Here is a 12884-nt window from a genome sequence, read left to right on the forward strand (position 1 = left end):
AAAACTGGGATAGGTTAACAGCTTTATCAGACACATCCAGCCAAGCTGGAGGCCTACAAGGGGCTCAGTAAGGAACAACTCCAGCGGCCATTGAAATTCTTCCTCTGACTTCACTGGGGGCGGAGTATACCTGAAAAGCAGGGGTTCTCGAACTGGTGGTCAGGACCCCTGAGGGGGTCGTGAAGTTATTACATGGGGGGTCACGAGCTGTCAGCCTCCACCCCAAACCCTGTTTTGCTGCCAGCATTTATAATGGTGTTAAATTAAAAACACTTTTTTATATATATATTTCTCAGGGGGGGTCGCACTCAGAGGCTTGCTATGTAAAAGGGGTCACCAGTAACAAAGTTTGAGAGCCACTGCCCTAAAGCTCCCAAAGCCCAGTCCTGACCCGCAATGGGCCTTATGAAAAACTTGAGATGGATTCTTCAGGGATTTCCTCTGTTTCATTTGTTCCAGTCCATGAACACAAAGGGATAATCTTTGCATAATTATAGCCATGGGTAGGGTAAGGTCTTTCTGTGTTTGTCAGGTGCCTAGCACAAAGGGGTCCTGGTCGACAACTGGGGCTGCAAAGTGCTACCACAATAGAAATAACAATGAACAAACTGGACAACCATACAGATTCACCTCCAGCTCAGCTCAGCAACTGGTGATAGAGCTTAGGTGGCTTTATCAGAACTGTTCACAGCTCCCCTGTTTGGCTAAGCTGGGTACAGCTCTTAAAGGGACATACCTCATAGTAACTAGCAATTTTGGAACATTTCCATTATTGCTACTTTCACTCATTTCCCTATGAGAAGGGTCATCCAAGAACTTTCCTACCTGGATTAAGGCCTGATACAGACCCCTCTGGGCAAAACCAGCCTTCCTTACATTGCCCCTCTGGTGTACTTTGACCTCGGTGGGAGCAGAACCACCCTGCTAAACAGGGTCGGCAATCTTGTGCTGATTGGCCACCATGATGGGCCAAAAAAGAGCCTAGAAAAGAAAAAAAATCCATGCTAAGATTCTCCCAGCATCCTGAACATGCCTGGATATCCCTGTGGGGAGGAGTGCTGAAAAGCTGGAAGGAGAGCTCTCAGCAAGTCTAGTCCCAGCCTCTCTGGCCAGGAGATGCTGAAGCGAATAGTGTATGAGCATTGGCTGTGGTGGATCCCACAGGTAGTGCAGTCTCAGTCTTCCCTGTGATGTGATGGTTTAGGAGGTGGCATTTGAGCACTAGTTGCTGGGTAGTTCATATCCATTCTGGTCCTACCTAAGGAGGAGTAGCTCTGATTTACAATAGCTACATGCCAATACCAGGAAACTAAGCAATCCAAAAAGTGTTTCTCTCTCTCCCTCCCCTTGCCATAATCCTTGTGCATTTTAATGAAGGTGTGAAAGACCAGTTCCCATTGTTTGTAGGGAACAAAACTGAAATGGAGGATTTTAAATGTTTTCAGCTCTCCATTGCTTTGCCACATTTCCCCAGAGTGGCTTGGCAAAGCCATCTTTCCACCTCCTGGAGCATAGATGTTATTGGGGGCACATTTAGGGCTGGATGCTCCTCATTTAACAGCCTCAGAGTGAAAGCTAAGATCCCGTGCTGACAGAAGCTGCCCCTTAGGCACTGCTGGGGTATGCTTCAGTACCACACAGCAAGGGGCTTTAAAACAATGTCAGGAACTCAGGTATCCTACGAGGCATCAGGCAAAGGAAAGAAGGGCACCCAGCAGCTGCTGTCTGATCTACCTGGGGGACATGGAGATGGAGAAGAACTTCCTTGGGGACACACGTAGCCTGGAGGACAAATATTTCCCACTGCCCCATCTGTTGGGTTGGGGAGCGTGGACCCCCCAGTGCAGTAAAAGCCAGCATCACAGGGACCAGATGGCGCAGCCAGCTCTGCAGATGCACAGTACGAGCCTAGAACAGGGAACAGAAGGGAGACCCTCATTCAGGCTCCATGTCTCTGTGCTTGTCCCACTAGATTCCCAAAGCATTTGAGCTGCAATGTCATCACATACAGGCCATCGAAGCAACAGTCAATGGGAGACAGCAGCGGTCTAGCAGTGACAGCACAAGACTGGGATAGTCAGAGGAGTTTGGCAAGGTTGGGGAAGGGTTTGCATCAAAAAATGTGTCTCTCTGGCAAAAAATAATACAACATATCTTCTCCTACCTGGGGTACAGGGAATAGGAAGGGATGAACCACCAGGACAAAACGTTCCTGCTTGGCATAGCCTGAAGGACCCACGAAGTGAAACTTCTGACCCTGCTAATGGAAAGGACGGAACTTGAGAGAGGCAAAGGAACATACAGCAGCAGAAAGAGCCTCACTCTCATGTTCCAACCTCTCTTTCTCGCTAGGTACTTACAGCATATGACCTTCATCACCACAGTATGTGAAATGCACCAGATGGGTGAAAATTCCTCCCTATGCATGTCTTCCCACAATGGAAATACCCACCTAGCCTCTCCCCAGGGAAGTGATCTACTTCTGCCAAGATCACAGACCCATTGCAAACACACATCCCCACCACAAACAAGGGTTCTTGTTTCATTTAACGTTACTGCATGTGTGCATCTTTTCCTCTCTTCACTCTGTCTTTTACCAGCACTGCAAAAAGACACTTCATGGGCCCTTTTCTTCAACTATGACTTCTTGATGCTTCTCTAATATCACCACATCTAATAATAATAATCAAGTTCCACTACTTCTTTCAGTGCCAGAGAGTGATTACCTAGGGATATTGGCTCGCCTGATGCCGATTCGGGTGGACAAAACCATCCAGGTGTGCATGGTCCATCAGGACTCGTCAAGCCTGATTTGGAGCAGACTTTTCCAGGGGGACACAGCTGGCACTTGGAGGCATCCCTCATGTTTAAGTGCTCACTGTAGGTTCCTGGTGGACAGGGATACTGTGTGGCAAACTCCGTATTCCTTGGGCAGTAATGTCCTAGGAGGGAGACAACAGTTTTCTTAACAGTTAAGAGATGCTTGCAATGTCTCAAATTGTTGGCAAGGGGTGCTGGGGTGCCCTCTCCATCAGTTTCCCCAAAAGAACTGGTCCCAGAATATATCAATCAGTCCATAGTGTGACTCATCAGTACTATCCAGGACCTCCAGCCAAGGTGGAAGCATTCAGTGAAGCCAACAGCACTTTATCTTAGTGCTGGGCCTTACAAAGAGCTGCTAGTGCCCTTATGACACTGTTCCCCACATTCCCTATGAAGTAACTGCAGCTGCACTTACCTGCAGGACAGTCTGTGTAATTACTGGAACCAGCCTTACAGTAAAAGCCTTCTGGGCACTCCAAACACTGCACCATGCCCCAGAATGGGCTGTAGCTCCCTGCAGGGCATGGCTGTGCTCTGCTGCTCCCCACTGTGCAGTAGTGTCCTGGGGGACATGGCCCGCCACTGCTTGTGGTCTGTGAAGACAAAGTGCCATTGTTACAAAAGATGTTCCCACTAATCTCACTGTGGCCCAGAGATCCTCAAATGTCTTTAGTCTCCTAACTTCCACTGATTCCAATGGAAGTTAAGATACTAAATATATGTGTGGATCTGGGCCTATCTGCAACCTCAGAAGAAATGTATCTTGCAGCAGGAATACATCAAATCCTAATGGGGAGGACTGACAGAGCGATGGAGAATGCTTTGTTCATCATTCACCTCTGGCCAATCCCTCCTGCTGTAATCCCATCATAGTTCACAAAATGAGCTGGGGAGGTGCTTGGGAGGCTGCCAAGGAAAATCCAGGCTTGCTGTAGGAAGTGTTGCTGGTAATTTGGTAGGTAGTCCTGCCTGTCTTTCAGAGTCAGCCTGGTGCTGTGCTGCTGGGGTGGGGGAAAGGTACTGAGGCATGAAAACACGAGTCTGAGCCCCTGCAGTCTTTAAGTTCACAAAGTTTTTTGTGTAAAAGCCATGCCAATAGATGCAGTGTCCTGGACACATTCACGTTATGTGGACCTCTGTAATGCCAGTTGGAAATGGCATTCTTTTTCACTTCTCACGTTGTGTAGTGTTGCTGTGTGCTGGTAAGAGAATCATGAATTCCACCCCAGAGGAGGATATATGTCAGCATTGGGTGAATAACTGCTGTTTATAGTTTGCAATGTTCTAGGATTCTTGGGAATGAAAGGTAAATTTTTTATTCATTCATTTCTGTCCACACATCATAAGAGGACAAATGGGAGTGAGGCAGCATGGATATGAAAAGGCTGAACTATTATGGACATGTTTTACACCTAGAACAGAGAGGAAGTTTGGTATATTTGGTGTCTCTAGACTCCTTCAGCCTTAACAAACAAGATGCATGTGTCAGGGAAAGGAAATTATGCAAACAGTCTCAGAAATCCAGAGAGAAATTTGTCTGGGATAGAATTCTTCTCCTCACACAATAGCTTTTTGGCATGGTACTGATGGTGGGGCTGATGGAACAAGCGGTCAATGGCAAGAACAAATCAAGGGGAGAGGGTTTCATGTATGAATTGCAAATATGGATGCCTAATGCCCCCAGCAGGCAATGGGTGGTGGGACTTGTATGTCAGGAAGAGAAGAACTATATAGACCGGAGTAGGCAACCTATGGCATGCATGCCAAAGGTGGCACGCAAACTGATTTTCAGTGGCACTCACACTACCCGGGTCCTGGCCACAGGTCCAGGGGGCTCTGCATTTTAATTTAATTTTAAATGAAGCTTCTTAAACATTTAAAAAACATTATTTACTTTACATACAACAATAGTTTTGTTATATATTATAGACTTATAGAAACAGACCTTCTAAAAACGTTAAAATGTATTACTGGCACGCAAAACCTTAAATTAGAGTGAATAAATGAAGACTCGGCACACCACTTCTGAGAGGTTTCCGACCCCTGATATAGACATTTGGTTCTCTACATCCACAAATTCAGGGTTTCACAATGTTTATAACCCAGACACAGCTTACTTTGGAAGGTCTAGGAGAAACAGCTCCTCTGGTGCAATAGAACCCAGCTTCACAGACACCAGCAGGAGATATGAGTCCAGTTCCATTGCAGAAATACCCTGAAAGAGAGAGGAGGCATGAGAGCACGTCTATGGTGTTGGGCTGACAGACTGATGGACAACAGTAGGTGAAAATCGAAGAGTAAACGATAAAAACCAAGAGGTCTGGCTATACCCACATACATATTAAAGGAGATGTTTCCATTCAGAATAGCTTTAACACAGAACATACCTCACATGCCTAGAGAGACAGCATGCATTGCACTACCAACACACTCCAACCCAAACCATCCTGCGGGGGAAAGAGAGAGTCAGCCTCTGACACTGCAAAACACCGGAAAGACCTTCTCCTGGGGTGAGGAAGTGGGAGACTTTATCTGCTCTGTGATCCTTTTTACCTACGTATCCCTGAAAGAGCAGTCACCCACTGTTACATGCTTTAATAAGGCCCAGTTTCTCAGAGGGCTTCATGAATGCTATAGTCTGGTTAGAACCTCCTTGATCCATCTCCCATTACTGTACCTGCGTCACAGAGGAGGCAGTCTCCCATCTCAGTATTCCGGGTAGAATTGCTATAATAACCAAGAGGGCACGGATGTGGAAGAGCAGATCCCTTAGGGCAGTAATTTCCCACCGGGCATCTGTTCCCCACCAGGCCACTGGTAGGTGTTGGGGTGGTAATCCCTGCACTGCAGTAATATCCAGCTGAACAAGGTCCTGTGACACGTGACTGTCCTGCTAATGCACAGTAATGACCTGAAAGAGCAGTGCATTGGAATCAGTATTAGCAAATGGTAACAGGGGGTATTTAAAAGAAAGTGTTGGATATTTATACGAATAAGAAAAGCAACTGCATTAAAGTGAGGTTCAAAAGCTTTAAGGGATATCAGCCTTCATGACTCAGGCCATAAGTCAGTCAGCAGATGAGGTCTGGTGATCAGCAGACTAACTAAATTGTAAATTCCCTTTGTCATTTTCTAGGCATGTAAAGCACCAGGCACATAAATGCTGCTGTGTAAATGGATTATAAATTAATGACAAAGTTCTCCCTTCCATATATGAGCATTGTACATAAAGGTCCACTATTGGGCAAAAGGGTAATGCCTCCCTCTGAAGTATTTGGCATTGGTCACTATTGGAGACAGGACATCAGAGTAAATGGGTCTTTCCTAGGCTGGTCATTTTTAAGGGGGTGGCTTCCCCGCACTCAGTCCAGTTCTCCATGCAGCTGAGTGTGGCTCTGTCTCAAACTTCAATAAGTGACCTAATGGCAAAGAGCTTCATAATCCATTATCAATCCCCTGAGCCACTCAAACCACTGCTGAAATTCAAGCATTTTTGAAACTCACTTGCACACATTGTTCCTATGCCATTCAGGGTGATGTTGACTAGGATCCTACCTGGATCACAAGGGATACAGTGAGAAACATGACTGCTGCCGATCTGCGGGTTGTAAGTCCCCCTGGGGCATGGGTACTGAGTCGCTGAAGCTGTACCAGGGGGGCAGTAATGGCCAGCTGGACATTCACTCCCAGCAAGAGAAGAGGAATTCTTAGGACAAAAGAACCTGCACCCATAAGAGGAAAGAGCAGAAGGAGGAAAGTTAAAACTCTCAGGCCAACACTTCATCCATACGCACACTGATGACTCTGTGAAGTGAATGGCTTGTCCTTGTGCATGCTGCACTGTACTGAATGGGTAATATATCAGACCTGCTCATGTATATAAATACTTTCTCTCAAGTGTTTCCTCATGCTGAATGCAGGAAGTGTACTGACTATGATGGCATAATTGCCAAAGGCATAGGAACATAATAGTCTTCGCTTCAGGCATACTACACTAGGGCTGTGATTTCATCAGGTCCTAGATATTAAGCAAGGCCAAACATGGTCATTACTTGGATGGGAGTCCTCCAAGAACAAGCCAGGTGCAGCAAGAAGTGGTATGGGTGGCACCCTGGGACAGGAATAGACCAATACCCCAGCATGGTGCTAGCAGACATTGTTTATTGGAAGAAACATGAAAGTGAAGTCCTTTATCACCTAGGGCCATGGACTTTTCAATTATTTTTTTTTGTTGGCGCAACCATGGGTGGTACTGGTGGTTTTCTGGCCAGCAGCCAGTTTCAGTTACCTTCTGCTCTAAATCCTGCCACTGTACGGGAAATTAGCTCACCTAATTTCCAACGCTAATTATTTGTGTAGTGTTGCTAGGCAGCTGTTACAGTTGCTGTGCTCCTTTTCAGAGATGGGTGCACTTCAGTGGGAGGGGAAGTCATTCTTGTCTGCCACATATTGTACTGCTGAAAGGTTGCTGGGAACCATAATTACGGCAATGATCCTTTATTTATACTGCACACAGTAATGAACACTCTCTCATTCTTACCCTCTAGCACAGAGAAGGCAGATGGCTTGCCTTTGTAGAGGGTTATATGACCCTGCTGGACAAGCCAGTGGAATAGATGTGCCCCTGGGGCAAAAATGTCCTGAAAAAGAAGGAATAAGGCAGAATCAGCAGACTCTTTCAAGGTCAGGACTAGGGGGGAAATTCTACCCGTGACTTACCATATCCTGAAATGGACAATGCACAAACCCTCAGGCTTTGAGAAACTCTAAGAGTAGTGATGTCTCAGAGCTCCTTGCAGCCTGCTAGGAGTTCTCTTCTTGACCTGCTGAACTCCCAGAGTCTCCTGTGGAATTTGCTTAGATAATTCTTACTCAACAAGTTAGTAACTATTCACCAGTTAGCTTGATGTGAACCAAGAGCTGCAAACAATCTACCTGTGGGACAGGGGCCTCCGGTCTTGTCCAGGATGGGAACACTGGCAACGGTGGACCCCAGTGTGCAGTAGAACCCTTCTCTGCATTGTCCTGTAGGGGCCTGGAGGCCAGTGGAGTTGCAGTAATGTCCAGGTAGACAAGGGGAGCACTGGGTCTGTGAGAAATCAATGGGAACATCCACATTCTCACTTCTGGGGAGATAGGAAGGAATACTGCATAAAGGGATCTGGGGGTCATAGTGGATCACCATCTAAACAGGAGTGTAACACTGCTGCAAAAAAAGCAAATATTCTGGAATGTATTACCAGGAGTGTTGTAAGCAAGACATGAGAAGTAATTCTTCCACTTTACTGCACGCTGATTAGGCCTCAACTAGAGTATTGTGTCCAGTTCTGGGCACAACATTTCAGGAAAGATGTGGACAAACTGGAGAAAGTCCAGAGAAGAGCCAAAAAAGTGATTAAAGTTCTAGAAAAAATGACCTATGAGGGAAGATTGAAAAAAGCTGGGTTTGTTGAGTCTGGAGAAGAGAAGACTGAGAGGGGACATGATGACAGTTTTCAAGTACATAAAAGGTTGTTACTAGGAGGTGGGAGAAAAAAATGTTCTCCTTAACCTCTGAGGATAGGACAAGAAGCAATGGGCTTAAATTGCAGCAAGGGCAGTTTAGGTTGAACATTAGGAAAAGCTTCCTAACTGTCAGTGTGGTTAAGCACTGGAATAAATTGCCCAGGGAGGTTGTGGAATCTCCATCATTAGAGATTTTTAAGAGCAGGTTAGACAAACACCTGTCAGGGATGTTCTAGATAATACGCAGTCCTGCGGTGAGTGCAGAGGACTGGACTAGATCACCTTTCGAGGTCCCTTCTGGTCCTATGATTTATATGAATCCTGCCATTGCCACTGATTCACTGTGGGACCTCAGGCAAGTCATCTCATCTCGCTGAGCTTAAGTTCCTCATCTGTGCAATGGCAGTAACTTTCCCATCTCATAGGGATGCTGAGAGGCTCAGTAAAGTGCTTTGATAGCCTCAGACTCCAACTCTGGGATATTACTTTTTCAGTGTTCTTCTAAGGAAGGATTCAGGTGATTTTAAGCATTTAAACAGTCTTCATATGTCTGCTCAGGCAGAGAGGCACTAGGCAGAGTTCAGCTCTCTAAGTGCACAAGCACCATTGCTAGTTCACCCTGTGCATTTTCCTACCTCTGAGCTCAATTTGATCCTTGTGCTGAAGGTTCCCACAGGACAATGCTTGGGGACAGCAGTGCCCTTTGGACAGTAGTGGCCTGGAGGACAAGGGCCAGCCTGACCTGCAATCAACAAGTGAGAAAGGCGTTCAGCTGATTAAAGGCTATGGATGGAAACAAATATAAAAGGCATTAATTGATCTTATAATAGCCATGGTCTATTCAAGCCAGCAGCAATTCATCTGTAGATTTCCCACAATTCCTTAATTCTCTCCCACATGGGACAACGCTGAGCTACCACACAAGGTCATTGGGCCATTGTGGCCTCATATCTAGAAAAGATGAGTGGGAATCTGAGCTTTGCAGTTCTGTTGCTAACTCAGGGAGTGAGTGTGATCTAATGATGAGCAAGAGACTGAGCGGCAGGATACCTGGGCTCTATTCCTAAATCAGGTATAGAGTGTCTAGTCATTGGGACTGGGAAACAGGACTTGGAACCCAGGAGTCCTGACCTTCAGTCTCCTCCTCTAACTATTGCTCTCTGCTGCTGAGGAAAGGCTAGATCAGCTGCTGAGTCATTTACTCACAATTCACACATCTGGGGTTCAAACAGCAAAAGGGGCTTTTGAATGGGGCCAGAAAGGGGAATTCTAAACAAGTGGCTGAACCAGGAGCCTAACAAGAACTAGGCCCAAGGGCTTGACTCTGAAGTGGGCATCACCACAGGTCCACTAGACAAAAATCATCATTGTTTTAGCAAAGGCAAAAGACAGCACCTTGGAGCCTGGCCTCTGGGTTGGGCCTGTCTGACGCCTGTGCACAGTAGTAGCCTTCCCAGCACTCTCCAGTCACGTCTGTTGCATTATGGTACAGACAGTACTTCCCTCCATCACAAGCTCTGCACCCAGTGCTGCTCTTCAGCCCTTGCTCGGGGCTGTAGGTCCCTGGTGGGCAAGGCTGCCAGTCAAGACCTGTTCCTTTGGGACAGAAGAAGCCTGAAAGAAGAGCACAGTCATATTTGTGGGTGGGAGAGAGACCTAAAGATGACGAATCAGTAACTGAGATCTCAGCAATGGGATCCACATGGTTTTATAGACTCACTAGGGTCGCTTGGGCTGAAATTGTTGGACTGAGCATGAAGCTGAAGGAACAGAGACAGGACTCATGCCCTGGTTGATTTTCCATGGCTCAAGGTCTCTCCTGCATACAGGGGCTTAAAGAAAGTCTTTGGAAAGCATGGAACAAACTAGACATTTAGTGAACGTATGACTCACCTTTAGGACAAAATTGTGGCTTCTGAGGAGGGACACAGTATTTACCCTCTGGGCAGGTGTAGCACTCTTCTCCATGTGTCTGTGGCATGTAAGTGCCAGGGGAGCAGGCGATGGGATTCTTGATTCCCAGGGGACAGGAGTGTCCCACGGGGCATGGAGCTCCTGAGAGGCCATCGGTGGGTGTCGGTGTTCTGGCCCCCGCAATGCAGTAAAACCTGGAGTAGCAAGAGCAGAAACAAGAGCCATCAAACACCAACAACCTCAAGTCAAAGAAACAATCCCCCTAAGGACACAGGTGGATAACTGACTGAGCAGTGAGTGTGAGGAATGCCGAGCGCTCAACACACAAAGCTGCAGGATCCTCTTTATACCTAGGGAAGGAGCATTTCTGCAGATCCCAAGCCCTGTGTTGACAACAAAGGCACACTGACTGCAGACAGCTGTTCCCATCCAGGGTCCAAGAGAGTGTGGTCCCTTCAAGTGAGGAGTTGTGGGTAATTCATGTCAGACCTGAGAATCAGAATCCAGGATGTCCTAGCTCACAGCCCTAAGCTCATTCCAAGAGATAGCTGCTGCTGTCCTTCATTATAGTTACAGAAGAGAAATGTGTACTGTACTGTACCTACCCTGGGCTGCAGTGTCCTGATGGTGCTACCAGTCCAGTGCTATTGCAGTAATGTCCTCCAGGACAAGGCTGGCATCCCCACAGATTCTTATTCCCTTCATTGCTGGACCAGGTGCCATGTGGGCACAGAGATGGAGTGGGTGTTCCTGATTAGATAAAGTGCTTCAGAGTCTACTCGGTATCAACATGGGGACAAGGCAGCAGACCACACAGAGGGGCATTGAAGTCAGAATGAACTGGTCATAGACATTCAATTGGCTAAGCCTGACACAGGAGCAGAGCGAGCCCAACACAGCTTTATCCCGCTGAAGTTTATGAAGTGGCTATGGGATAGCATAGCAGTATAGGCTACAGAAAAGGTGAGAGGAAGCTGGCTCAGTTAGGGCGCTAGCCTGGGACTTGAGTTCAAGTCCCTGCTCTCTCACAAAGCTCCTGTGTGACCTTAGGCAAGTCACTTAGGGTCAGACTAAAGAGTTAGGTGCCTAAACACCTTTAAAAATCTGAGATTTAGTCTGTCTCTGTTCCCCATTTGTAAAATGGGGATAATAGCACTGCCCTACCTTACAGGTGAAGATAAATACAATAAAGATTATGAGACATTCTGGTACTATGGTAATGGGGCCACATACATACTAAGATAGTTAGAGCTAGCAGCTACTGCAGTTCCAGACTCTCCGAGCCTAAGGCACTGTAGGGAGCAGTGCTGGGGGAGATGGAATTCCAGTCTCTCTCTGCAGGAAACACGGCAGGGAAATTCCAGCGCATGCTTCACAGGAATTAAGAAGAATTATGTTTAATAAATCACTGTACCTGCAAGACAATAATGCCCAGGAGGACATGGGAGCCCTGTTACTCCATCCATTGGGTCTCTTACTCGGGCACCTCCCTTGCACCAGAATCCTTCAGTGCAGTCCCCTGGAAGGCAGGATACACATTTATACATATAAACGAAGCCAAATGAAAATAATGAGGATTTAAATATAAGTTCCAGGACACAGACACAAAGTGGAAGCCTGAGTTGGAGCAGTGATAACTTCCCTGACCCTGACTCAAAGGGCCATCTCTAGGAATGAAAGGGGAGTGCAATCAGAGTGGTTTGTACCATCCTTAGCTGCTCTGCTGAGCCAGACAGCAAAGGATTTATTGTTACACAGGCACCTGTCCAGTAGGGTAAGGACTGAAACTATGAACTAATTTCAACTAGGCTACCAAACGGCTATGACCTTGGGCAGCTACGAGGACTGGAGATATTCAAACAGGTATCCTAGAAGTTAAAGCATCTGCATTTGAGTTCTATTGCCTCCAACCATTCACGCTTGCAATTTTACTTAATGAAAGGAACCTTTCCTTCTTTTTAGAATAATCTGATCAGGAAGGGAAAGGATGGGCCACTTGTTCATTTCAGCCAGATATCCCAGGGCACTTTACAAAGTAGATCTTACCCAAATTTTACAGATGGGAAAAATGAGGCACCAATAGGGGAATAGCTAGATCAAACTCACAAAGTAAGTCAGTGCTACAGTAAGGAATAGAACCCAGGAGTCCTGACTCCTAGTCCTTTATTCTAATCATCAGGCAACAACACCCCCCACTAGACACACAGAAAATGCTCAGACTGCTCAAGGATGAATGGCAACATACCTGTTGGGGCGGAGAGACCAGGAAACTCACAGTATTTTCCAAGTGGGCATCTCTGACATTCCTGGATACTCTTCAGCTTCTGCCTGGGACCAAAGGTACCTGGGGGACAGCTGTATTGAGTTCCCTGGTGTGTTCCGGGTGGGCAGTAAAAGCCCTGAGGGCATGGGTAAAGGGTGAAATCACTGACTGGCCCTTGGCTGCTGTCACAGTAGTAACCTGAAGGGAAGGCAGAGGAAGAAAAAACAGTTTAGTTACTGGGAGATATTAGCTGCTAAATGTCTACTCATCTACAGATGAGAACTGCAACAGGCTCTCCTAGGAGTTCAAAAGCTTCCAATTGGTCATTCAAGGAAGCAATCCATTGCTGATCTTTAATTATTCTTGATCTCAATTACAC

The 12884-nt window shown here is 46.6% G+C and overlaps 1 protein-coding gene across 1 annotated transcript; it reads right to left on the minus strand.

Moving 5' to 3' along the window:
- Positions 1 to 1859: 1859 nt before the first annotated feature.
- Positions 1860 to 10309, minus strand: LOC120375910 (tumor necrosis factor receptor superfamily member 14-like). The gene is made up of 7 exons (XM_039496931.1): positions 10222 to 10309; positions 9724 to 9942; positions 8964 to 9070; positions 7543 to 7548; positions 4941 to 5038; positions 2880 to 2942; positions 1860 to 1908 (listed from the first exon to the last, which is right to left on the minus strand). The coding sequence occupies exons 1-7, from the start codon at positions 10307 to 10309 to the stop codon at positions 1860 to 1862; spliced, it is 630 nt and encodes a 209-aa protein (XP_039352865.1).
- Positions 10310 to 12884: the final 2575 nt, after the last annotated feature.

This window comes from Mauremys reevesii, linkage group 12 (genome assembly GCF_016161935.1).
Source record: "Mauremys reevesii isolate NIE-2019 linkage group 12, ASM1616193v1, whole genome shotgun sequence".
In the NCBI taxonomy this organism is placed as follows: domain Eukaryota; kingdom Metazoa; phylum Chordata; order Testudines; family Geoemydidae; genus Mauremys; species Mauremys reevesii.

Excerpts from the sequence above, each read along its gene's own strand:
- LOC120375910 (XM_039496931.1), bottom strand. The coding sequence starts at position 10,309 with ATGCCACAGACACATGGAGAAGAGTGCTACACCTGCCCAGAGGGTAAA. Across the intron at positions 2,943-4,940 it reads TTTCTCCTAGACCTTCCAAA|GACATTACTGCCCAAGGAAT; the intron begins GTAAGCTGTGTC and ends TCTCCCTCCTAG. Across the intron at positions 1,909-2,879 it reads CTGTCCACCAGGAACCTACA|GCTCGTACTGTGCATCTGCA; the intron begins GTGAGCACTTAA and ends TCCCTGTTCTAG.